General features: G+C 38.9%; 1 protein-coding gene across 1 annotated transcript in view; it reads left to right on the top strand.

Annotated features, from left to right (window-relative positions):
- The first annotated feature begins 1,120 nt into the window (after positions 1 to 1,120).
- TTC39A (tetratricopeptide repeat domain 39A) overlaps positions 1,121 to 27,095 on the top strand; it is a 51,089-nt gene continuing 25,114 nt past the window's right edge. The window contains exons 1-9 of the mRNA XM_081323431.1: positions 1,121 to 1,276; positions 6,780 to 6,884; positions 14,616 to 14,747; positions 17,418 to 17,494; positions 18,213 to 18,280; positions 18,968 to 19,032; positions 21,428 to 21,527; positions 23,943 to 24,008; positions 26,452 to 26,560. Coding sequence (XP_081179557.1) covers positions 1,227 to 1,276; positions 6,780 to 6,884; positions 14,616 to 14,747; positions 17,418 to 17,494; positions 18,213 to 18,280; positions 18,968 to 19,032; positions 21,428 to 21,527; positions 23,943 to 24,008; positions 26,452 to 26,560 — 772 coding nt within the window. The 5' untranslated portion in view covers positions 1,121 to 1,226. The remainder of the gene's footprint in view (positions 1,277 to 6,779; positions 6,885 to 14,615; positions 14,748 to 17,417; positions 17,495 to 18,212; positions 18,281 to 18,967; positions 19,033 to 21,427; positions 21,528 to 23,942; positions 24,009 to 26,451; positions 26,561 to 27,095) is intronic.

Genomic DNA, 27,095 nt, shown 5'->3' with positions numbered 1-27,095 from the left:
GGGTTTTTATTGTTCTTAATATTTGTATTTACTGTTTTTACCTTGGGCATTATGTTTAATTCCTTTTAACTTTTGTATTTTTGTATTTTTATACATTTGCCCTGTTCACCGCCCTGAGTCCTTCGGGAGAAGGGCGGTATATAAATAAAATTATTATTATTATTATTATTAAAAGGGAAGGGAGGATTGTTAGACCACTTCAAAATAATATATCTATGATAGTATCCTCTTGTATGAATTTATCTATTTCATTGGCCAGCAAGATTATTATATGTGCATAGAAGGCAGATATATTGAAGTTACCACAGTGGAAGATTTTATGGAATACTAAACCTGGACTTTTTGCTGGAACTGGAAGAACTAAAATAATTTTAAGACTGGACAATTAAAATAGCTTTGATGTGTGTGTGTGTGTGTGTGTGTGTTTGTGTGTGTATACATGTTAAAGAAATTACATTTTTTTAAAAAAAACTATGAGCAGAATAACTATGGTTTAATTTATACATCAGGCATTTGCTATTCAGCATAAAGAGTTGGGTGCATGTTTTCTTTTCCCTTGAACCACTTACGTTCTTCCTGTGAATTTAATTTTTAGACTAGCTGCCCATCCAGCCCTGTTGAAACCTTATGGATTGATCCGCGCGCCTCTCCCCCCACCCCGCAATTGCAGAACTTGTAAATTTCATACCAATGCGGAGAACACTTAATAATTAAATGAATCCATCTTTCCTTAAAAAACAAAACAAAAACCACCACCACCCTCACGCGTTCTTCTTCCTCTTGGTTGATGGATCCAGTCAGGAACTGTTCGATCTTCCTTCCAGCAAGAAGGAAAGACAGAGAAAAGAAAGAAATCTTTAGTCTTGGGCGTTTCAGATACGCAGGAAATTGATGGAAGAAGCCGCTTGCTTTGAAGCCTAAAAGCTCCCTCTTGGACTTGGCGCCACACCCAGATCAGACGCAAAGGAGCTCCTGGCCGAAGTTGGTGGACAGCAGCGCTTTCCTGGAGTCTGGAAGCGGCCCCGTTGAAGAAGCTAGAAGAAGAGGTGGAGCCCAACCGGCTGGAGGGTTGCTCCGAAGGTGCTGGAGCTTCGCTACGTTTCTGTTACGAGGACAGCCACTGGCTTGCAAGCTGAGGCGGGCCAGCTTCAAGCGCCCCCTGGAGTTCAGAGGAGAACCTCTCGTTAGCCAGTTCGGTTCTGACAAACGCTACCCTGCCGGGCCCGATGGATACGCAGCATACGCGGAGAAGGAGGGGCGAAGCCAAACACCCTAGGTAGATACGAAGACGGGGTGTGTGTGTGTGTTGGTCCCGTATTTGCGGGGATGGCGGTTTCCCTGATTTTCATGCCTTCTGCTTTTAACAGCACAGGCGTGATGGCAGGCAGAAAATCAACCGGTGAAGTTTTGGCTTATGACTAATCACCAGACGGACTGTCGTATTATTGGTCTTTACTGAGGTTGAAGATGCTGTATTTTGAATTACGGAGCACTGTTCTCCTTCCTTGCCTTCTTTCTGATTACTTGGAATCTTTTATGGAAATGTGTTACAGAAAGCAGACTATGGCTAGGCTCACTTGCTACACTGGTACAAAAAGGAACCATATTTTAATGAGTTTTCTGAACCTCTGTTCTTATCTAGTTGTTGCTGAATTTTTGCAGATAGCATATAGTCCTATTTGACCTACTGGATATTTCAAACCCAGAAGAGAGTGCAGTTAGTTTGTTCAGTGTGCTATTACAAACTGAGAAGGAGTTATTAGTTATTAATTAATTATTGACTAAAGTTTGATCTACTTAACGATTGGCAAATGTGCACTGCTTATAAATAAGTATGGAGCATATGCACGTAAGGAAGGTGACAACTGTACCAATGAACTGAAATCATGAGCAGATCTAAAGAACTAGCCGATAGAGAATGTAGTGGCCCTGTGGTCCTGAAGCATTTTTCTTAGTTATATAGGCTGGGGAGAAAGTAATAGTATGGTTTTCTTACAGTTCATGACCACTTTTAAGTCCTACTCCATAACTAGAGTTGTGGAAATAAGGATGAAACGAGCTAAGCAAATTGTACAGAGTAAAAAGCAAATGTGGTAAAAAATAAACCTAAAATACAGAAGTAGTTTTAAAATGTAGCAGCAGATAAAATTACATTTACTATCTGTTAGATAGTAAATAAGTACAATCCTACATTTTATTATCATAGCTAAGTAGAGAGATACCTTGATTAAAGATAAGACCAGAGTATCTTGAATTGTCTTCTTGATGAGTCATTTGACTGAAAAAGAGAATCAAAGCTGGGCAAGTAGGACTACTGAAAAAATAGATTATCTTAAATTATAAAATTTGGGGAGGGTTCTTTGCAGTCTTGGTTGTTGGGATGTGCCTGGCATGACAATTATAATATGGACTATAGTTAATAAACATTGACATAATAAATGTACTAGGCATTAAGGTGTAATTAAATTGGTAATTATTTCTGCTATAACATAGAACACAGCAACATTCTGGGAATTTGGATCCAAGGAGCACCTAGTCGTCGATTCAAATTATTACAATTAAACTACATAGTCATATCAGTAAATATCAGTATAAAGTCTCTCTGCCAGTTGTGGCCTTTTATAAAATCACCCTCACTGTCCTGGGGAAGGGGCTGAAAGACACATAAAAACTTATACACAGGAACCTAGCATAATATCAAATGTATATCTCTGTACCCTGAAAGATTAAGGGAAGGCAGGCTATATATTTTGATAACTTCAGTTTGATACTAACCAGAGTCAAGAAGAACAAGAAAAAGCTTGCTGCTTATTTCCTTTATTAGAGCCACCAAATATGACCTGCAAAAATCTGGATAATCACCAGATGACAGCAAAGTGGAACAGAAAGCAGCTATTTGCTGCCATCAGGTGATTATCCAGATTTTGTTGCTGCTCAGATCTGGAGCCCAGGTTTTGATGAGATGTGAAGTGAACTACAGGTAGAGGAGCTTTGCTTTTCACTCCTCAGGGCAGGTTACTAGGTACAAACAGCTGTAGAAAGTCTCTTGATGTGAAGTCGAGGCAGGGAAGCTCTGCTACTGTAGCCTGCTAGCATTGTAGACAAGGAGGGATCTAGTTCTCCTCCTGTGCATGTTGAGGAGGGAAGGAACAATTCAAGAGAAAATTGCTTCAGTTGGCTCTATGTCATTTTGTATATTTCCAAGACTGCTTTTTTTATGAGTGCTGAACAAATAATCCACTGTTCCTTTAAATCAAGATCATATGCCACTGTAATTCACTCCTTCCTCAGGATATTGCAACTAGGTGACTTCCTCATCTTTCCATAGCAACTCTAGCTGGGAAAGACACAGTAGTTGCCCACTGACATTCAACTCAGCTGACAAGAATTAACCTTCCAATCACCAAAAACATCTTTTGAATTACTTGTGAAAGGTTTTGCCCTAGAAAACCTTTCATACAGAATGCACAATTCTCCCCAGACTATCTTCTAAGGCAGTGTTTCTCAATCTTGGCAAACTTAAAGTGGAGAAAGGCCCGAAATCTGTACAGAACTAGTTTCCTAGCCTCTTACCCCACCCTTTATTAGGAGCTGCATCTAAGCCAGGAGTGTCAAACTCACAATGTCACGTGACGTGTCATGATGTATCGTGACTTTTTTCAATTGCCAGCAATGGGGTGGGCATGGTTTCGGCATGATGCATCCGGCCCGTTTGCCAGCAGTTTGACACCCCTGATCTAAGCAATCTCCACTTCTTGAGCAGCTGGCAGCCATTTTCTGCCATGGGAGTCTCTTCAGGAGGTGGCTCCCACAGGGCCTCTTTATCTGGCCTTGCCAAAAGGGGCCTCTTGTTAGGCCACAGGCTCCTCCTAAAGTGTGCCACAGGGCCTTTTGGGTACCTGCAGCTGCTGTGCTGTTTACAGAGTCTACAGCAGGGGTCGGCAACCTCGGCTCTTTTATGACTCGTGAACTTCAACTCCCAGAATTCCTGAGCCAGCATAGCTGGCTCAGGAATTCTGGGAGTTGAAGTCCACGAGTCATAAAAGAGCCGAGGTTGCCTACCCCTGGTCTACAGGCAGTCCTCGACTTACAATCATTTGTTTAGTGACTGTTTGATGTTACAGCAGCACAGAAAAAGATGACTCATGACTGTTTTTCAGTCTTGCAACCATTGCAGTACCCCCATAGTCACCCCATGATCAAATTCAGACCTTGGCAACTGATTGATATTCATGACAGTTGCAGTGTTCCCTTTTGCGACCTTCTGACAAGCAAAGTCAAAGGGGGAAGCCAGATTCACTTAACAACCATGTTATTAACTTACCTGCAGTGATTCACATTACAGTTGTGGCAAAAAAAGGGTCAAAAATGGGGCAAATGGGCCATTTAACTCTCTTAGTAATGGAAGTTTTGGGGTCAATTGTGGTTGTAAGTCAAGGACTTTCTGTACTGCCTAGCCCTTCCTGTTGGCCTGTTTCTGGCCTCCCAGGCCAAACCTGTTGACAGGCCTCTTCAAAAGCCTGAGTGTTGCTGGATAATCCCTGGTTTTCATTTTTCAAGTGCTGCTGAGTCTCCTACCTTGCCGTACCTTCTTTGCACCTATATCACCTGCTGTCAATTCGGGCATACCTAGCCATCTGCTATTTCATTAGATTTCAACAGCTGCAGCTATTTAGCTTAAAGGGAAACATACTTTTCATCTCCTTAAAACTTTTATTTCATTTTCTGTCTCCAAGCAGCCCAAATCTGGAAACCAAATCTGCATGCCTCCCCTCTCTCTCATGCTCCTTTGCTTTTCTTCCATAAACACACATGCAAATCCTGGCTAAGCTGGAAATTTCAGCTTTTCTCTCCTCAGTAACATTGGGGTAAGCAGGTGGAGAACATTGTATAAAAGCAACAGGGAAGGGAAGAGCTGTGAGGAATTTCTTTCCACGTCATGCTGGACCTTTTCCCTTTAATGTGTCCTTATGGTGCACAAAAGCATAAATGGATCTAAATATCCCATGAGCCTGTAGTACTTAAATGGCCTCAGACCAGCATTTCAATTTCTTTGGACTCTGTTCAAAAGAGCAATCCGGGAAAAATGAAATTATAAAGACAGTTTTGCATCTAAAACTGGTTAGCTAAAATCGTTGGAGAATTTAATCCTGATTTCTCATTATATAGCAGTGATCTTCTCAACACCTTGTATTATAAAACAGTCATCCAGTTCAAGAATGTATGTTATATATAGGTAAACATTTTTCATCTCTTGATTTTTTCCCCTTCATGTTCAATTGAATCTTAGAAAGACAAAGAAACAGTTCCAAATTGTCTGCCTCTGATTCAGTTCCAGTGACTGCTCTACTCTATACAAGGTCACATTGAGGCTTGGTAATTGTCCTGGATTACGGCCCTTAATAGAGCGGTATCGAGTGTAGTCTGGAGCTTCCATTGTAGCTTATCCCGGACCAGGAAACCCCAGCAGCAGTGAGTTACATCCTTATCCCCACATGTTTAAACCACTCTATGCCTTAGAAAATGATTCAGAAATTAAAACTGATACAGAGCATACTAAGGGAGGACATCTGTTACATCTTAAATCAGTGTTGTAGCTGTACTGATTGGCAATATTTTTTATTTATTTTATTTTAATCCCATTTATATCCCGCCCTTCTCCGAAGACTCAGGGCGGCTTACAATCTAAGCACAAATCAATGTGCTTAGCAATAGCCTTCATTCTATGTATATGCCTGCTTATTAGGGCTTTCACACACCCCCAAGCGGCATTATTACAAAGTCAGCTTATTGCCCCCAACAATCTGGGTCCTCATTTTACCTACCTCGGAAGGATAGGTAAAAGCAATAGCCTTCTGAGACCAAGTCATAATGCTAGTTTTCATGTTTAAAGTTCCATTTGGAGATCTGACGAAGTGGATTGGGAGCCAGGGAAGTTTCTATGAAAATAAATCTGTTAATCCCTAAGCATCTGGAAATCGCATTTTTTGGCCTCTATTTGACACCTAGTAACTACAAGATGGATTAGTATCAAAGGGTCACTATTGATTTTAGAGGATGTTGGCTAAAAGTTTTAATCATCTTGATTTTTTTTTCATTTTTCAATGAAAAAATAGAAATTGATGATATTTTATTTGTTGCCAAATTTTTAAGAATGCGGTCTCAAGAAATGCTCAAGGAGTTGAAAAGTACACTAAAAGACTGCATTCTAAAAGAGGATGCGTAGGTAGTTACGCTAGGCAAGAAGCAGAAAATTGGATATAATTGTTGCCTTCTTAAAATAAGCAGAAATATTTGTCTTTGTGAGATAAATTTGTGGAACCAATTATTCATTTAGAATTTATTCAAATTGAGAGATTCTTGACATTTTTTTCCTAAACAGCCAATTTATTGAGAATTAGTGAGTACAACATCTGTCCACCCAGCAGCTGGAAGCTATCTGCTTTGAAGTGTGAGAGAAGAACTAGTATGTGGATTGATTCCACTAGTTTTAGGCTCTCTTGCTGTATTAGGTTAGTAAATCAGCTTTAAATGACCTTATTTTGTTTCACTGTATTATTAAATTCATAGTCTGTGTTCTTATATAAGAATTCCAGGCCATTAACAAGAAGTAAAACAAATACAATATATAAATTGTGACATTAAAGTAAGCAAAAGCAATTAATTTTTTTTAATCTGTACAGATTATATTCTGATAGCTATCGTGTTGCTTTCCCGTGCACAAAGTGTTTCATGATTCTGCCAGAAAACTTAGTATTCATTCTTTTTTTTCTCCCCAGTTCATCTACAACAGATCTGAATGCTGCTCTCAATGAATGCATGGTAGCCGTCAATTTCTTTCTGAATAACAAATTCCAAGATGCCCTTACTTCTCTGCAAACTAAGTGAGCCACTGCTTCTATCTTCCCTCTTCTGGTTATGATCAACATACATAATTACAGGATTTAGAGACAGGGAAATGTTTTATAAGACTTCAAAAATTAAGAATTTCAAACATGTTGATAATAACAGCAATTAGTACCAGCTAACATGAATTTGTAAACAATCAATTGACAAACTGACAAAACTCTGCTAGGTTTAATGTAATGTACTGGACTGCATGGATAGATTAAATGAACTGTATATTGATTATAACAAAACATTTGAATAGGTGTCCTTTGCTACTTAGTATATGACATACAATAATAGTATTAAGTGGATTTACACCTAATTGCAGAAGTTGTCTCAAAGATTACGCTCTCATTTGGGCTTCAACAAACTAGAGGTTTTGAATATGAAATTTGCATGGTTGTCTTCAAGGCCTAGCATGCTTTTATTAATGATTTTGGTCAGAACTGAGGAATCTGAGCTATGGAATCTTCAGAATGGTAGCCTTGACCAGATGATCAAAGCCCGGTTACTTTTTACATGTGAGTGACACACATCTAAAAAGGAGGGACTTAAATTGCCTGGTTGTGCTTATCCTTTTGAAGTTGTTAATCTGACCCTGAAGATAAAACAATCTATGGCTAACGGGCACTCAGGTGGCCCTTCATTCCCATTTCTCCAAATCCTGACTGTGAACCTGATGACATGTTTCTCCTGCTATTTTAAATTAAGAAACATGAATGTGTAGTATAAACTCTATAATACATATAGTGTATAGTTAAGAAAAAATAAGGAAGCACTGAAAAAAATTCCTGAATTCTAAGAAAAATAAAAAATCTCAAGATTTTACCATCCCCCTCTTTGAAATCTGAAAGCTTCTTTTTATAGAAAAATAGAATTTGATTTTCCCTTGTTGAAGTAACAACTTTAAACCTTGCGTTTTTGAAATTAGGAAACAAGAGCTCATGGAAATTAGATTAATTAGAACTTCTGGGTGAAGATTTTTGGTGGCCTATTGTTTAATTATTCACCAGTGACAAAACTGTTCAGATTTTTGTATTGTAAAAATCTGAATAATGCAAACTTTGGGATATTTCAATATTCCTGAGGTCCAAATACATATTTTGAAACACATAATTAATGTACAGTTAAATCAGACATGTCAAACACAAGGCCCAGGGGCCGGATGCGACCCGCAAAGTGGTTTCATGTGGCCCGCGAACCCATCCTGGAAACAGTGAGGAAATGGCCCCCACTGCCTTGGCCCTGCCCCAGGCTGGCCAGGAGCCAATGTGCAATTTTGTGGTGGCCATCTATGTTGAAACACATTCAGCCTTAGCTCCACAAGGCCGTCTGGAAACAGCGAGGGACCAGCTGCTGCCGTGTCGGCCCCACCCACTGGGCGCACGCTGGGGAGGTATCATCCTTTGTGAGGAATGAAGAAATGCACCATTGCCTGGAAGTGGCCAGCACATGGCCCTCCCTACTTCGGGCAGACCAGGGGCTCGGCAGCATTGCGCTTCTCTTTAGATTCATGCCACGTGGCTCAGCCTCTCAGCACTGTGAGGAGAGCACCCCGTTGCCTGCCAAAACCAGGCAGGCTGGGGGCTGGGCAACACTGCACAGGTAACATTGACTCTCATGCTGCTTATGGCATCCCCTCCCCCAGAGCCCACCAAGATATGTGAAGTAGGCGAGGGCCATGTGCTGGCCACTTACAGGCGATGGTGCATTTCTTCATTCCTCATGAAGGATGACACTTCCACAGCTGCGTTTCTTGCCTGTTTTTCTCCCTCCCTCATCTCAAATATTTTCCCACCACTCGGAAGGAAGGAAGGAAAGAGAGGGAGGGTCTAAGAGAAGTCCTGCCTTAGTCCTTCCCTGCTAACCTTTCACCATCCCCTTGCCCCCTCCTCCTGGCCTATCCTGGGGGGGTGTCTCCCATCCTATTGCTAAGGAAGCTTTGGATACAAAGCCAGGTCTCCTCACATGGAGAGGGAGTGGGCCTCCCTCTTGACTTTGCCCTCGTACCCATCATAAGCAACCTGACTAAGAAGAGCAAGCACAGCAGCAGCAGCCTTGAGGAGGTAAGTGCAGCTGGGTGCACCCTTGGGGAATTGGGGCTGGGTTTAGTGCTCCGGGTGCTTGAGGGCTGGGCTGGGCATTTGACCTCCATGCCAATGTCCAGGGGCCCCCCCACATGGCCTGAGAGAGACAGTGAGGCTCCTCCAGTGGACCATGACTTGGCACTTGCCCCGGTCCCATCTCCTTCTGCCAGAGACCCTCAGATCTATCCCACTCCTGCCCAGGCCCCCATAGGTACCCTTGACGCGAATGATGTAGAGCTGGCCATGCCCACCCAGTAGGCCACATGCACTCTAGCAATGCCCACCCAGTAGACTGCACCCACCCTGGCCACATCAACCTGGCCCCCTGAGGGCAACCACAATGCTGATGCAGCCCTCATTGAAATTGAGTTTGACACCCCTGAGTTAAATGCACTAAAAAGACACTGAATGGCATAAAAACAGACAATGAAGGTAGTGATTACGATGACATGTAGTTAGCAGCTTAGGATTTTTGTCTGGGAGAATTTTCTATGTTTTATTTGAAGCTGTTTATATTTCCTGTTTGGTTGCAAACAAATAAAAATAAATTTACAAAAGGTATTTATTCAGAATTTAAACAGTGATTTATATAACCCTGGAGGACTGGATGTAAATTATGGTGTACTTTGCTGGGATGGTTTCTCAGTGTCAGTTTCTATTGATGCAGAACCTGTGGAAAGTCACTGATAGCCGTAGAGTGAAGAAGCATATTGACATTCTGTGTTCTGGGGGAAAACATGAATCATATGCTATTCCAGGGAATGCTAAAGGAAAATGATAACAATAATTATATTGAAGTATTGAAAAGATAGCTTTAAATGCTTTAATTTATTAAATTGGTAAGAAAGACTGAATAGTAATAGCAGGAACAGATATTTTATTGCATCTCATGATACATAAAATATCTAAATATATTCACACATGTATGGCTGTACGGTATTCTATTCTATTCTATTCTATTCTATTCTATTCTATTCTATTCTATTCTATTCTATTCTATTCTATTCTATTCTATTCTATTCTATTCTATTCTATTCTATTCCTTATCTAACTCTCTGTTCTGTGTCTGTTGAATGTATTGGTTATGAATCAGAAATGCTTGCTCACAAAGTTTCTCTATATTGAGGAATGTTGTGAAATGTATACTGTTTTAAATGCATCTTTTTAAAAAAATGTAGAACAGTAGGAGAATTTTTTTGTTTTAGCATAGTGGATACAGCTCTCCTTGTTATAGTTCAATCTGCTGTGCTATAGAGAGACACAAGATCCCCGAAAGAACAAAGCTCTGGAAAGTAATTTCTTGTTGGATGTTGCTGCAGTCTCACTTGTTTCTGTATGACACTGCAGATGGCTAATATTGTTGCCACTGGGGATTTTGGCTGATTGCCTGTGGAGATGTAAGAGAAAGGGATATGAGCAGCTGGAATGGACTGTCCTTGTGTAAGCGTTCCAACCAGATGGCCATTTTACAAGTGCTCTCCAGAAGTCCTTGAACTGACGGAAAAGTCTGTTGGCATAAAATTTGCTTCCCCAATTGCTGTGACTTTGCTCTGTTGTTGAACGTGAGACAACTTAAGGAAACCAGTAGATGGATTCCCCCAGTCTTTCCCATCCTATCAAGCTTAACCTACTAGCAGGACAACAACTATCAATCGGTCCTTAGCATGGGATGGGGCACCTTAGAGCTAATGAAAGTGGATAATTGAAATGGCATCTTTAGGGTGTTTTTTTTAAAAAAAAACAACAACTTTTTTTTAAATTGCATGTCACATTGCCCAACAGTCTGCAGGCAAGGAAGTATTTCATGTGTATATGACTGATCAAGCTGTTTCTTAACATGGTCTTATTGGGAAAGAAAGAAATGACTAAAACAGTGCCACTTACAAGTGCAAAGAAAGAACACCAATTGAGGCAAAAGGGAGCTGTTGGTAATGAGTAAGTGATATCCTTGACTTAATGTTGCCATAGAACAGCAGTGCCGGCAGCAGTTCTGTTCTTATGGCCATGCTGACGGCAAGTGGAAATAGCTCCTGAATGGCCAAACAGTCAGAATGAAGTAGGTAAAATAGCAGTGCCCCCCCCAACCCACCCATCAGAGTAATAACAGCATTTCAGGCCACGTGAAACTATTCTCTGTGAGAAGTGGTAAACCGGTAACGTCCCCAATTTTAAGAGAACCAGCAATATATAAGTAGGAGAACCTGACTTTCTTTTTTTAAATCAACCTCCTGTGTAGTTCTTCCAAAACAGTATTACAAGATTGCTACTCTTTCAGAGCCCCAAATCCACGTTTATAAACAATCTAACACTCTTTTCAAATGATGCAAAACTCATGTTTATAAGGAACCTGAATTACACCTGACAAATATTTCAGAAATTCTCGGTCAACTGAAAGAGCTTGATGCTTTCTCTCTCTTATGTAGCTTAATAACTACATAAAACCCCTGGATAAGTTCATGCATTAGTTTGGAGTCTGGCACCCTAAGTATGCTGATGATACCCAATTATACAATACATCCCAACCTGGGCCAGCCACATGATGCTGTCAATACAGGCAGTCCTCGACTTACCATCATTTGTTTAATGGCATTTGAAGTTATGACGGTGCTAAAAAAAAGTGACTTACAATCAGTCCTTGCATTTATGACAGTTACAGGGTCCCAGCAGTCATTGTGATCAAAATTTGGATATTTAGCAACTGGCATGTATTGGTTGCACTGTCCTAAGATCACATGATCACCATTTGTGACCATCCCAGCTGGCTTCTAACAAGAAAAGTCAATGGGTAAGCCAGATTTGCTTAATAACCACAATGATTTGCTTAATGACTACAGCAAAAAATATTTTACTGGGTTTAACTCATGCGCTTTGCTTAGTGACAGACGTTCCGGTCCCAATTTTGGCCGTGAGACGAGGACTACTTATATCCAGTGTTTAGAGGCTGTTTGGGTTTGGATGGGTAGAAAACAGACTTAAGGTCAATCCTGATAAGATTTGCTCATAAATTTTAATATGTAATCTGCCAGTCTGGCAACTGAGAAAACCTTGGCCTTCATAAAGCATTCCTTTATTGTCTGTGATTTTCTCACTTTCATTTTTTGTCTAGATTTCTAACATTCCTTCTCCAAAATAACAGATATCATTTTATTTCATGGTATCTGAAGCAGAACATCCAGATTCAGCCATAGTTTCATTCCATTAACCTTGTGAACTCTCAAGCTTCCTCCTTCCATTATATATTCAAGATGGACAGTATTTATTTATTTATTTGTTATGTATATGTAGAGGTGTGGGTCTATACCAGGGGTCTTCAAACTTGGCCCTTTTATGACTTGTGGACTTCAACTCCCAGAATTCCTCAGCCAGGCACGCTGGCTGAGGAATTATGGGAGTAGAAGTCCACAGGTCATAAAAGGGCCAGGTTTGAAGACCCCTGGTCTATACATATGTTGCATATAGTATGCTTAGGTGTGTGTCATGTATGTGCTTCATTTTGAGAGCGGGCAACTAAATTTCATTTTTGATGTGTGCCGTTGTGCCCACAGTAAAAAATGACAATAAAGGTTATCTTATCTTATCTTATCTTATCTTATCTTATCTTATCTTATCTTATCTTATCTTATCTTATCTTATCATCTTATCTTATCTTATCTTATCTTATCTTCTCATCTCATCTCATCTCATCTTATCTTATCTTATCTTATCTTATCATCTTCTCTTCTCATCTCATCTCATCTCATCTCATCTCATCTCATCTCATCTCATCTCATCTTATCTTATCTTATCTTACCTTACCTTACCTTACCTTACCTTATCTTATCTTATCTTACCTTATCTTATCATCTTATCATATTAGTGAATTTTTAATCCTAAGAAGACAACATCTGTTGTTTCTTCAGTTTCTTCTCCACCAGTTTGCATTGGGTTGTCATTGTATGTTGACATTGTTGACATAATCTTTGTTTTTTGTTTTGTTTTTAAAAAAGTTGGAGTAGTGGACTGCCTTTTGTATGCTCTACTTTCACCTTCAACAGAGTTTCTTTCAGTCTGTTATTTACAAGCCCTCCCCATAAAAATGCCTGATTAATTCAAATAAAATATATAAGGCCAGGATGGTAATAGGCATACGACACAGGCACAAGAATTTATAAAATAGTAAACTGTAAACTTTCAAAAACAAAACAAGACATATGATTTGATACATTATACGTGTTTTATAATTATAAATTAAAATGTGCATTATTTTAATTTATACATTTTTGTTTATTCATACTATTTTAAATATAAATATTGTGTTAGGAATATTTTGTATTATAAGGAACTGATGGGCTAATAACAAATTTAAGTTTATAGTGCTATCAGTTTGATATGGAAATGCAGGTGTTATAGGGAATATACTTTAGGGATTGTTGTAATTAGCTTCAGTTCAAGACCTCTTTAGGAATCACACAAGCCCATCTTTTGTTTCCCAGTGTATGATGTTCCCCAAAGAATAGTTGACTGTGCTGTATCTAATGTAATTAAGTGTTTCAGATAATGGATGTTCCTTTCCTTTACTTAAGAGCTCATTTAATTAACATTTTATCCTATTGGTATCTGTGTTAAGTAGAACATTGCAGAATGCAAAGACACTAATCTCACTGGTACTTCAAATTAAGGAGTGATACATGAAAGAACTGGAACAACCCTTTAGGGATAACAAATTACTGAATAAATTAAAATGAATGGCATCTTTTATACTCTTTAAAGGTTTCATAGAGGGGAAAATAGGATTAATAGAGAAGAAGAGGGAACACTTAAAATACAGGGACGAAAATGTAGACAGGCCTCTGTTTTATTGAATCTGGAGACTAGTCTCTGTAGTTATATTCTTTGTGGCTAGTAGTCCAGTTTCTGGTCTTGCAGTTTTCAATTTTATCATGTAAATATCTAGATGTCCATATGTCAGTGCAATAAATTATGTAATTCTTTCAAGTAATTTATTAGCAAATGAACATATTAGTAAACTGATCAAAGAGAATGATAAACAAAAAATACTGCAGTAGTTCTTTGAGAATGCTTTAGATCAGCCATTGTGACCCAATACAGGCAGACATACAGAAATTAAGCAAATCTATGTAAGAAACAGAAGTTTTAAAAAGAGCATTTAAAAGCAATGCTTTGTAAACATTGCATTGTTAAATTTAAAAAAACATAATTAGGAAATCCTGTAGGAAAGACTTTAGCAAAATGTAAACCTTATCTCCTTGATGCTTCTAAGGGGAGCAAGATTTTAGTGAAAGTGTCTGCCTTTCAATACGTTTTTGCAGAGGATGTCTGTTTTATTTTCAAGCATATTATTAGGAATACAATGAAAGAAAGACACGAACCATTCTTTAGGATCAGCCTCATGTGGAAAACCGCATCTGTAACATTTCGTTAGCCTCTCTTCCTCTAGGATATCTCATAGAGAAAACACTATATCCTAAAATAAATAGATGTGACTCTCAGTATGAAATTTAATTTATAAATAGGATAGATTTTATACTCTTAGATAGCACTGCCTTTAATGTTCCTGTACATTCTTAAAGACAAGTTTCTTTCTTTTGTTATGCTACCTTTGGGCCTTGTCTACATATTTCTCTAACTTCTCTCCTATAGAAAAAAGGATAGCATGTATCATGCTTTGACTTATGCTACCATTTTGGAAATTCAGGCCATGATGACCTTTGACTCCAGGGACATATTGAATGCGGGACATACAATGGAAGAAGCTCAAGTTATATGTCAGAAGTAAGCACATAAAATGCAATAATTATGCAATTAGTACATAAGATGCTATTTTTTTCTTCTGTTCAGTCATCTCCAGTTCTTGAAGACTGCCTGGACAAGTCCCTGAAGGTTTTTTTGGCAAGGTTTTTCAGAAATGGTTGTCACTGGCTTCTTCCTAGGGCCAAGAGTAAGTGACTGGCCAAGGTCACCCAGCTGAGTTTCTGTCCAAGGTGGGACAAGAATTCAGTTTCCCAGTTTCTAGCCTAGTGCCTTAATCACTATACCAGGCTGGCTCTCTAAGATGTTATTACAATAATGTTAATTGGAAACATATCTAAAAAGCCCAATAGTCTTTTTCAGAAGCCTGAAAGTAGCATGTATATAGTATACACACTATTCTCTTTCACATAAACTTTATAATCCAAATTACAGGAAAGGGTTAGAAAATGGTTAGCAAGTAAAATCAAATATATCAGCCAAGGAAGACAAAAAGGAACTATATGGTGGATCCATAAATCTCTTTCTCCATCAGAACTTTGTAATATTTTCATGTTATACTTTTTCAAATAAAAAAGAAGAGTTCGATTGGCTTAATAACTTAACCTTACCTGTATGCCCTCTGCCGGATCCTAAAGTGATTGGTTTGGGCACATTGTAGCCACTATGCTGTAAAAACAACTAAGGGACAGTTGCACCCCAAGTCTGCTCAAGCTGTTCTAGGCAGACTAGGATATCTAATTTAGCAATAGCTCTACAGGTCAAGGTATTCTTGCCTGCCTCCATCAACTAGGAGGTACATGTAATTTATTGATAGGGTGTGCAAATAGCCTAAAACTTTTGTTTTAATAGTAGAGTTCTGTTAAATTTAATATGGATATAGAGTAGAACCAATTAATTAAACTCAGAGCTGGCTTGGTTAAACGAGAAGATTTCCCCCACACACACACACTTTCATCCCCTTTCAGGTTAGCTTTTGAATCTTATGTCAGATTGATATAGGTAGCTCTCAACGCACAACCGGGTGCTTAGTGACCATTCATACGTATGGCAGAACCTCCCCCCAAATCTATTTATGTTATGATCCAGTTTCAAAGTTACAGTCACTGTAGTGTTCCCATAGTCATTCCTCCCTGCAACCAACTGCAGGGATGCGGCAGTGCCCCCTCTCAGCTATCTCTCCCTGTCCAATCCTGCCAGGTCCCCACAGGTCTTCGGTCTGTTTTCCACCTCACCAGACTCCACACCTCTCCAACCCTCCATCACTGCACACTTACCTTTAGAAGATATCCAGATCTCACGTTAGAGAAGGAGGGCAGGCTGTTCTATCTCTCAGTGTCACTAGTGCACGTGGTTCCACTCCAAAAGCGGATACCGTTTTTGGAATGGCCACAATGAATTTCAGGAGACCCAGTGGGGGAGGGGGGAATCAGGCCCAAGGTCTGCATGGACCCCAAAGGGCAAGAAGTAAACCCAGAGTGCCTCAGGGCTGGGGGGAAGTTTGGGAGGCTCAGGGGCAAGTGGGCCTCACCCAGCATTAGATCTTCCAGGGAGTCCCCCCATCTCTGAGGCACCCTATGTTCTGCTTAATGCCAGCTTGGTTGCTTAACAACTGCATTGGGGGGAGCAGGGATAGGGGTAGTTAAGTTAGGTTAACAACCGTCATGATGTGTGACCATAATAGGCAACCTCCATTACAGTCATGAATTGAAGACTACCTATATAACAGGTATGAAACTTACAAAGTGAAGAAAAGTAGCAAGAGTATTGAAGAGTGTCTTTCAAGAGTATTGAAAAAGATATGTAATTTTTTTGATTTGAGAATAAATGTCTATGTGCTTTTATTAAATACTAAATTTCAATGAATTAAAATACAGGGACGAAAATGTAGACAGGCCTCTGTTTTATTGAATCTGGAGACTAGTCTCTGTAGTTATATTCTTTGTGGCTAGTAGTCCAGTTTCTGGTCTTGCAGTTTTCAATTTTATCAATTTTATCATGTTTGGGAGGCTCAGGGGCAAGTGGGCCTCACCCAGCATTAGATCTTCCAGGGAGTCCCCCCATCTCTGAGGCACCCTATGTTCTGCTTAATGCCAGCTTGGTTGCTTAACAACTGCATTGGGGGGAGCAGGGATAGGGGTAGTTAAGTTAGGTTAACAACCGTCATGATGTGTGACCATAATAGGCAACCTCCATTACAGTCATGAATTGAAGACTACCTATATAACAGGTATGAAACTTACAAAGTGAAGAAAAGTAGCAAGAGTATTGAAGAGTGTCTTTCAAGAGTATTGAAAAAGATATGTAATTTTTTTGATTTGAGAATAAATGTCTATGTGCTTTTATTAAATACTAAATTTCAATGAATTAAGTGGGATTTACCTTCTAAGTAAACATATACAGAATTAATATCTGAGATTCATTTTCTCCCCAGGAGAGGGGATTACAGACCTGTTAACCCCCAGTATTTTAAACTAGGGTTCCTGTTAGCACCAATCATCATGTCTTACAGTTGTCAGGAATTATAGATTCAATCAATTCAGAAAATATGTTTCAATTTTGAGAAAAGTCAGAAATTCATGCATCCAATATTATGCATTCCAGAATGTGTGTCAATTATATTTCTGAATTATTTGCTTAACTGCAATATTGTAAGTATACTTTAAATCTTCAGCCTCTATAATTTTTCTTTAGGTTTCGGAAAAAGTCTTCTGTAGCAGACTCTTTCAACAATTTAGTGTACAAAGACAATCTTACTCAATTAACTGAAGGTAAACAAACAAAAAGTTAGCACTCTGTTATACTACAGATAGTCCTCGACTTATAACAGTTTGTTTAGTGACCATTCAAAGTTACAATGGCACTGAAAAAGTGACCTATGACTCTTTTTCACACTTATGACCATTGTAGCATCCCCACAGTCACATGAATCAAATTTGGATGCTTGGCAACTGATTCATATTTATGACGGTTGCAGTGTCCCGGGGTCATGTGATCCCCTTTTGTGACCTTCTGACAAGAAAAGTCAATGGGGGAACCAGATTCACTTAACAACCGTGATACTAATTTAACAACTGCCATGTTAATAATTTAACAACTGCAGCGATTCACTTAGCAACTGTGGCAAGAAAAGTCGTAAAATGGGGCAAAACTCAACAAATTTCTCATGTAACAACATAAATTTAGGGCTCAATTGTGGTTGTACGTCGAGGACTGCCTGTATTCTGTTGATATAACTGATGAATACGTACTGTAAACTTCAGATATTCAGATGTCTACCTAAGTTTGGGAAACAGTTCCATATCCGTTGTATTGTAGAAAGGATTTTATCTTCCTTTCACTTGCTTGTCTCTAAAAATGGCCTCTTAGAATTTTTAAGTGGTAATAGGCGGTCCTTCAGTTTCTTCTTTGAAAAACACTCTTTTTTACATTGATAATAATCACATTATGTAGAGAAAATTTGAAATATTTCTTTTTTACTTTTTCTAGAAGAAATCCATGCAGAAATTTGTTATGCTGAATGCTTGCTTCAGAGAGCGGCTCTTACATTCCTCCAGGTAAGGATGTTGTTTCAGGACCTGGTATTGTGAAGGCAGTCAGGGGAATGCGAGAGTGGCAAGTATGAGTTTTTGTTTTAAATACATAGTTTATCGCTTATGTTTTTTATGATATTTTATATGCAACTAATACATAATTAAGGGACGCAGTGGCTCAGTGGGTTAGGACGCTGAGCTCGTCGATCAGAAGGTCAGCAGTTTGGCGGGTCGAATCCCGAGTGCCGCATAACAGATTGAGCACCTGTTACTCGTCCCAGCTTCTGCCAACCTAGCAGTTCGAAAGCACGTAAAAATGCAAGTAGAAAAATAGGGACCACTACGGTGGGAAGGTAACATCGTTCCGTGCGCCTTTGGCGTCTAGTCATGCTGGCCACATGACCACGGAGTTGTCCTCGGACAAGCGCTGGCTCTTCGGCTTTGAAACGGAGATGAGCACCGGCCCCTACAGTTGGAAACGACTAGCACACATGTGCGGGGGAACCTTTACCTTAATACATAATTATCAAGGGAATTTTATGTTTTAGTTTATAAATAGCTAAATAGTGGGAAAAGTTTTTTTTATTACAGTTAGACTGAGTTTTAGCAATTTGCCAAATAATTATCTCATAATTAGTCACTGTCCATCTGAAGCAAAAGTATTTAATTGACTAATAAACTGATATAGACAATCTATTCTATTTTTCTTAGGATGAAAACATAATTAGCTTTGCGAAAGGCAGCATCAAAATAAGAAATAGTTATCAAACATACAGGTATGTGGTATTTGAAATTGTTTGATAATTGGTATTTTTACAGTGACAAACTGTATTACTCTAGATTAGGGGTGTCAAACTGCCGGCCCATGGGCCGGATGCGTCATGACGAAACCACACCCACCCCATTGCTGGCAATGGAAAAAAGTCACGATACATCACAACACATCATGTGATGTTGCGAGTTTGACACCCCTGCTCTAGATATTTCTGAATGTTTTTACGCATCACATAGTCCTTTAAGGTAGAGCAGATCAGGAAACATACTCCACAGGAAGATCAGAACTATATTTCTTGTAAATCTGATTGTGCTACTTCTCCCTTCCCTCTTCTTCCCCAATACTCAGGGAGGGGTTCTCCTGAGTCTCTTCTTAATGCTACAGAGAGTCCTTGACTTATGACCATAATTGGGATCAGCATTTCAGTTGTTCATTGATTTGGGCGTTACGTGAATCATCAGATGTCTGGATCTGATGTTTACCATGGTTGTTAAGGGAATCAGACTGTCTTTTTAAGTGAATCTGACTTCCCCAATTTACTTTGCTTTTTGGATGCTGTCTGCAAAGGTTGCAAATTATGATCACATGACTCTAAGATACTGCAGCTGTTATAAATGCAGGTTGGTTGCCAAGCACCTAAATTTAGATTATGTGACTGCAGGCATGATGTGACAGTCATAACTTTACGGATGGGTTGTAACTCACTTTTCTGAGGCTGTCTTCACCTTGAACTGATGTTAAATGAATGGTCATAAGTTGAGGACTATCTGTGCTGTTAATTTCTTTTCTTTTTATTTAATGTGTTTAAAGTACAATCTTTTATTCTAGAATTCTCACTAGACTTACAGCACTTAATAAATACAGTAAGATGATCTGAAAAATATAGCAATGAAACAAAAGCTGTTAAAGTAGAAAAAGTTGATGCAATCAAAATCACAATTAAAAATCATTATTTGCAGAGCCATTGTTTCTTCTCCATCATGTGGATAAATAGGCTAGTCAGGTCCAGATCAAGGAACTTCAAGACCTTCCCAGACTTCTGTGTCTTCTTTCTAAATGTTCAGTATTGGAAAGAGCAACTACATAGGCTAGTCGTAACTATCATTGGAACTTCTGTTTCCAAGCTTAGAGTTCATTACATCTTCAGTTTAGTTTAGTTTAGTTTAGTTTTATTTGATTTCTATACCGCCCTTCTCCCTAGGGACTCAGGGCGGTTCACAGGGCATATATAAATAACGATACAAAAGTTAAAAGGAAATTAAACCAGTGCCCAGTTAAAAAACAATAATAAAGTACTAAAAAACACCAATTTAAAAACCCATATTCCCCCATCAGGCCAGACCAGCTAATTCAAATAAGTGGGTCTTCAGCCCGCGGCGGAAGGTTCGGAGGTCTGATGCCATCCGGAGCTCAACCGGCAGTTGGTTCCATAATGCCGGAGCGCCCACAGAGAAGGCCCTCCCCCTGGGGGCCACCAGTCGGCATTCCCTGACCGGAGGCACCCTGAGGAGGCCCTCTCTGTGGGCACGTACTGGGCGGAGGGAAGTTGACGCCGGCAGCAGTCTTGAAGGGAAATCTGAGAGCCCTCATGGAATGCTGTCTCAGGAGGCAAAGGGTTAAAAAATATTTTAAGTATGCTTAAAAATGTGCAAATTCCTCTTCCCACCTTTGTGGAAGGGATTTTCATATTGTGGAGCTCAGTGGTGGGATTCAAATATGTGAACAACTGGTTCTCTGTGTGGATGCCGCTTCCGGAAGTCCATTCTGCTACTGGGCAATAAAAAATTAGCTACCAGTTCTTCCGAACTGGTGTGAACTGGCTGAATCCCACCACTGGTGGAGCTCCTCCCAAAAAGTCCAAATGTGGATAGTGCTTATTTATAAATAACATCAGGTTTTTCTCATGTCCCTGGGCTAATAATCGTTGCTTAAATTTGGTGAGCTCACCAAAATGGCTGCTATAGGAAGTTTTTTCATTCACAAAATGGTAACATGACATCTACCAAGCGAAATAGTTAATGCTTCACCTTCTAAACAAATGCATTGGCCTGTAGCTGTTCTCACTGTTATTTTCAGAGAATTCTTTTGGGGGCCCTGTGGAAATGAAAAACATGCTAGAGGCTGACACTTAGTTTTCCAACACTCTAGCTTCCAATTCATGTTAAAATTGAAACACTGTACTCTATTCACTTTCTAAAAATCAGATGACATAGGAAACCATGTAGGTGTCAAGGAAGGTGTCTCTTTGCTTATTGGTGACACATGCCCCATGTTTGACACCCAAAATTAATTATTTCTAGTGGCCCTTAATAATTACAGTATGTGAAAATGTTGTATATTGCTTTTATTTTTATGCTTAAAAAATTTGTTTAAAATGAGATCTTTGGTTTTGCTAGGGTACTGGAGAATTTAATACGGTCTCCCAATTATGTCAAAGGAGAAAATCATCCCCATTTTGAAGTTGGTGTAAAGTTGGGAGTTGGAGCATTTAATCTGGTATGTACTGAAGTTCTAATAAATATTTAAATAGAATTATTTTAACTTTGTGCCAGTTGTTCTGATGCTAGTATGTAGAGCACCAGCAAATAGTCCTTCAGGGCAATGGCAATGGCTCTTTCACATGAGCACTTTATTTTGGAATTGTCCCATCACAGATATGTAACATATGAGGGTGAAAGTTCATTCTCCGAGCTTTTGTTACCAGGCTGGGTAACATCTTCAGCGGAGTTTAGGGGATATCTGTGTTAGTGGTCTTCTGCTTATAAGGGCTTCAGGTGTGGGTGAAGTAACTCATGTCAAAAATATATCAGATTGCTATAAATACTCCCTGTATTAAAGAACATATACAACTAAACAGCATAAGCTTCAAACTGAACTTGAATACCTTTTCAAGATCCATTCAAACTATTCCATTATAAAAATAATTACAATAGTTCATAGGCAGCATTCTGTATTCTTGGAGGAAGGGTAGCTTTCAATTCCAAGTTTCACATAGGAAGGAAACTTCAATTATAAATGTGTTAATTTTTTTTAGAATTTTTAGCTTTATCAGCTGTCTCCTAAAACTCCTTAGTTCGCTTAGATCTCATCAGTTAACAGCTGCAAAATTGTCAAATGTTGTCAGCGTTATAGAGACCCAATTGTTCTTTTCATGTTGTCTCTATAACACATCCTGTTATTTTCTCTATATACTTCATCTGTGAATTTCTTTCACTACAGTGCTTCACGGGCAGTGCTGAATCTTAAAATCTTTGGGTTCCTCTACTGAGCAGTCCTGTATGGGAGGGTATATTAGGCTTCCTCACAAATCATGCTGTCTTAAAAGAGTTTATATCATTTACTACTAAATTTATTACCCATCTTTTTGTTTCAAGATTACTTGTGACTTCTTTGGTTCTAACTGCTTTGAAGCCAAATAAGTATAGAACAGCATATTTTCTTGAAATCTTCTTTGTACAATCTTCTCTCCACCAAATAGTCTCTCTGAGATGACTCTGAGCAGTACCAGGAAATGAGGGGTCCTTGGTACTCTCTGAGCTTGCTTGTTTTCTTGCAGACGCTTCATTACCCTAACTAGGTAACATCATCAGGACTAACACTGATGATGTTACCTACTTTTCAGTTACCTACTTTGGGTAATAAAACGTCTGCAAGAAAACAAGCAAGCTCAGAGAGCACCAAGGACCCCTCATTTCAACCCTGAGCTAGAAATATTCTCCTTCATTGGTAACAGGAAATTTTCATACAAGCAGCCCTTGACTTAATGACTGGCCACTTAGCAACCTTTTGAAGTTATGATAGATCCTCAAAAAATTACTTATGACCCATATTTGAAGTTTTCATGTTAGCCCCCCCTCCCACAACAGTAACTTGGTCATACTTTGTCCCTCAGCAACCAGCCCATATTTATAGCTGTTTGTAGTGTCCTGTAGTTGTTGTTGTTGTTAGTTGCGAAGTCGTGTCCGACCCATCGCGACCCTATGTACAATGTTCCTCCAGGCTTTCCTGTCCTCTACCATCTTCTGGAGTCCATTTAAGCTCACGCCTACTGCTTCAGTGACTCCATCCAGCCACCTCATTCTCTGTCGTCCCCTTCTTCTATTGCCCTCAATCTTTCCCAGCATTAGGCTCTTCTCCAGTGAGTCCTTCCTCCTCATTAGGTGGCCAAAGTATTTGAGTTTTAGCTTCAGGATCTGGCCTTCTAAAGAGCAGTCAGGGTTGATCTCCTGTAGTTAGTCCTGTAGTCCTGTAGTTACGTGACTGAAATTTATGTTTCTTTTGCTGGAAACTGGTATTTACCTCCAGTTTCTGGCAAAACCCGCCCCATTGTTAAAATTGGTTCACTTAGTGACCATGCTATTAAGTGAACATTGCAGTATTCACTTAACAAGCACCACAAAAAAAAAATCATTACATCAGATCTGGTCACATCGTGACCTGTTTTACAAATGTAATTGTGGGACTAAATTGTGATCGTAGTTCAAGCTCTTCTTGTGCTGTATTTAAGAATAATAAAAGAGCAGGAATATGAAGTTGACTTCAATGGATATGAACTACAGTGTAATGGAAAGACTATAAGTTCTTTTATTAATGAAGAACTTCTATAAAATTTATTTGAGCTTCGGATGGCCCCAGACCTCCGGTCCTTTCGCCGCGACCTCAAAACGTTCCTTTTCCATCAGGCTGACCTGGATTGATGATGGGTTTTTAAAAGTTTTAATTTTTAACTGTGTAATTAATATTTGGGGCTGTTATTTAATTTTTTCTTAACTTTTGTACTGTTGTTTTTTATTGCTGTTAGCCGCCCTGAGTCCTCTGGGAGATAGGGCAGCATATAAGTCCCATAATAAATAAATAAATAAAAATTTAGTGAGGGCAAGCTGTTTCTTTTTCTTTCTCCTCTCGCTCCAGACTCTATCTATGTTGCCAACAAGGATTGCACGATTACTGGAATTTGTTGGGTTTTCTGGAAATAAGGCAAGTGTTTAGTTTAATCTGCAACACATTAGTGACAAAGAGTATAGGTAGTCTTTGACTTACAACAGTTCATTCAGTGACCATTCAAAATTACAACAGTACTGAAAAAAAGTGATTTATGACCATTTTTTACACTTACGATTGTTGCAGCATCCCTATGGTCACGTGATCAAAATTAAAATGCTTGGCAACTGACTCATATTTATGACAGTTGCAGTGTCCCAGAGTCATGTGATCACCTTCTGACAAGCAAGACCAATGGGGAAGTCAGATTCACTTAATAACTGTGTTACTAACAATTACAATAATTCACTTAACTCTGGCGAGAAAGGTCATAAAATGAGGCAAAACTCACTTAACGGTAGCAGGAATGTTAATTGTGTTTGTAAGTTGAGGACTACCTGTGCTTCATATATTATTGTTTGTAAGACTGTATTTGTTACTGCTTATATTTTACAGATGCATCTTCCCATGGTTTTTAATCCTTGCTCTGTGGATGGGCATATCAAAGGATGGGGCCACAAGATACTTGAGGCATTGGGAATGCCATTTTTTAAGCTCAGTGGTAGGATAAATACATAATAAATGCAACGCTGCTATAGTTCCAGTTCTATTCCCTCCAAAAGCCTGCCATAAATTGAATGCATTTAATAATATTTAGCTTTATTAAATGGCTATAGACTACACTTATTTTACGGATGAGAATCTGTTGTAGAAAGGGAAAGAAAAAGAGAGATATATCCAAATAACTCAATAAATCCTAACAGGAAATTGAATTTTATACTCCTTAATCGAAGTTTGCATTAATTGCCTGGGATTCTTATCTCAAAACATAATTAACTAACGTAAGAATCACAGTTCCTGGTTTTAGAAGAGGAAAATTCTATTTATGATGAAAGGAGGAGGTGTATTTTTGGAATAATAGTGGAAAAAACCTCTATAAATAGTGAGCAAGTGGATTCTCAAATCAAGAAACGGGTTGCTAAATTATTATAATTAATCTTTAGATAATCTATTATTCAGAAGTTATAGCTTATTTCTGCCTTTTACTTAAGAAAACCACCCAGTGTCAGTTTTTCTTCCACCCTAAGTTCCTCATTCTGTTATTCTTCTGTGGCATTCCAGTATTTCCTATGCTTACTTACTATGTATCTTCAGATTTTATTCATGGTGGATTCTTACATGGAAACATGTAGGGGAGATTTTTAAAAAAGCGAATCTAACCAATATGCATAGACAAAACGCTGTTTAGAGATTAAAGTCAAAATTAAATATAGCTTATATTATATGCCTGGAAGATTGATGTGAATTGTTTCTTCAGTTCTTCTGGATTGTTCTAATGTTGACTTTTGCTTCTCTGAGGAGCAATTTTTAAGGTTTTTTGTTGTTACGTTTTTGGTTCCAGTTTGCTTACATTATCATTTTTTAAAAACTACTGAATTAACATCAATATCAAAAAGACATTTCTAATTATTTTATTTATTTATTTATTTATTTATTTATTTGATTTATATACCGCCCTTCTCCCGAAGGACTCAGGGCGGTGTACAGGGCAATAAAAATAAGAATACAGGATACAAGATTTAAAGTTAAATGATTGTGCCCAATTTAGTAAGTTAGTTAAAAATAATGTTAAAACCCCAAACCCATCAGACCAGGCCGGCTTGTTCGAATAGATAAGTTTTTAGATCACGCCGGAAGGAGCGAAGGTCGGGGGCCATCCGTAGTTCAGCCGGTAAGCAGTTCCAAAGGACTGGTGCGCCCACCGAGAATGCTCTCCCCCTGGGGGTCACCAGTCGACATTCTCTGACCGGTGGTACCCTGAGGAGGCCCTCTCTGTGGGAGCGTACAGGACGGAGGGAAGTTGACGCCGGCAGTAGTTGCTCCCGTAGGTAATCCTGACCCATGCCATGTAGGGCTTTATATGTCATCACCAGCACCTTGAATCTCACCCGGAAGGCAACTGGAAGCCAATGCAGCCCCCTTCTAAAGAAATCAAGCCTGACGCTACAGCTTTTCATCATTAATATCCCATCAGAAAAAATAAGCCAATAAAATAAACATTTGCTACAATACTTTATGCGTAAACATTATGGGACAGCGACTGCATAAATGTAACGGATCATGATTTAGCAATTTTTTTGCAGCCACATGCCTACAATAAAAAGACAGCATGACTTCTTAGTCTATATGTAAGGCAGATTGTGTGCAAACACTACTTTCTTCATATGGTATTTCACAAAAGAAATGACTAATTACAACATTAACATTTAGGGCAACTTATAATGGTTGGTATTTCCTCTCAGGCTAGCCGTGTAAGCCATCTAATTATCTGATGCAGGTCTGATATACTGAGAGATACTAATCTTTTGGTTTCCTTGCAGTAGAACAGACAAGGCAAGCTAGGATGTGATTAATTTGTAACCCTTTATCTGTGTTGCAGAAATATGGCTTGCAGCAACTTCAAGAAGGAGCATCAATGTGTGGCTTTAGATCTGTGCTATGTACTCTGCTACTGTTGTGCTATTATACTTTCCTCACCTTTGTGCTAGGTAGGATTTCCTTTTTTCTCTAAACCTGACTTGTTAAAATAATCCAATATAGGAAAGATTCAGGTTCATTGCAAACATTATTTTAACTTTATTTTAATGAATTAACCATTTGAAAATAATTCTGAATTCTTCAGGTGTGATTGGCTGGTTCTTCACAATGTCCTTATCTTCAGGGAGTACAAGCCACTTTTAAATGGGTACAGTTTTTTAAATTAATCGAATTTGTATAGCTGCATTGAAATGATTTTAAGTATGAAAGACTATTGGAATTAAAGAACAGCAAATACAGGTAGTACATTTAGTGACCATTTGAGAAAAAGAACAAAAGCAAGATTTTCCCTATTTTTCTAGAGTTCCTTTTCAACTTATGTCTGCCTCTAATTCTGTTGGACCGATTATTATGGTCATAATTATTACGAGCAAAAAAGGCCCTCTCATATAATTTTTAAAAGTTAGGATTTAACAACTATTCCTATCATCGAGATTGGGTAACAAAAGCCTCTTTAGGGTATAGGCCTTGCTGATTTGAGGCATT

The sequence above is a fragment of the Vipera berus genome (genome assembly GCF_964194415.1).
Source record: "Vipera berus genome assembly, chromosome: 3".
Lineage (NCBI taxonomy): Eukaryota > Metazoa > Chordata > Lepidosauria > Squamata > Viperidae > Vipera > Vipera berus.
The sequence above is the reverse complement of the archived record's forward strand: the minus strand, read 5'-3'. Positions and strand labels throughout refer to the sequence as shown.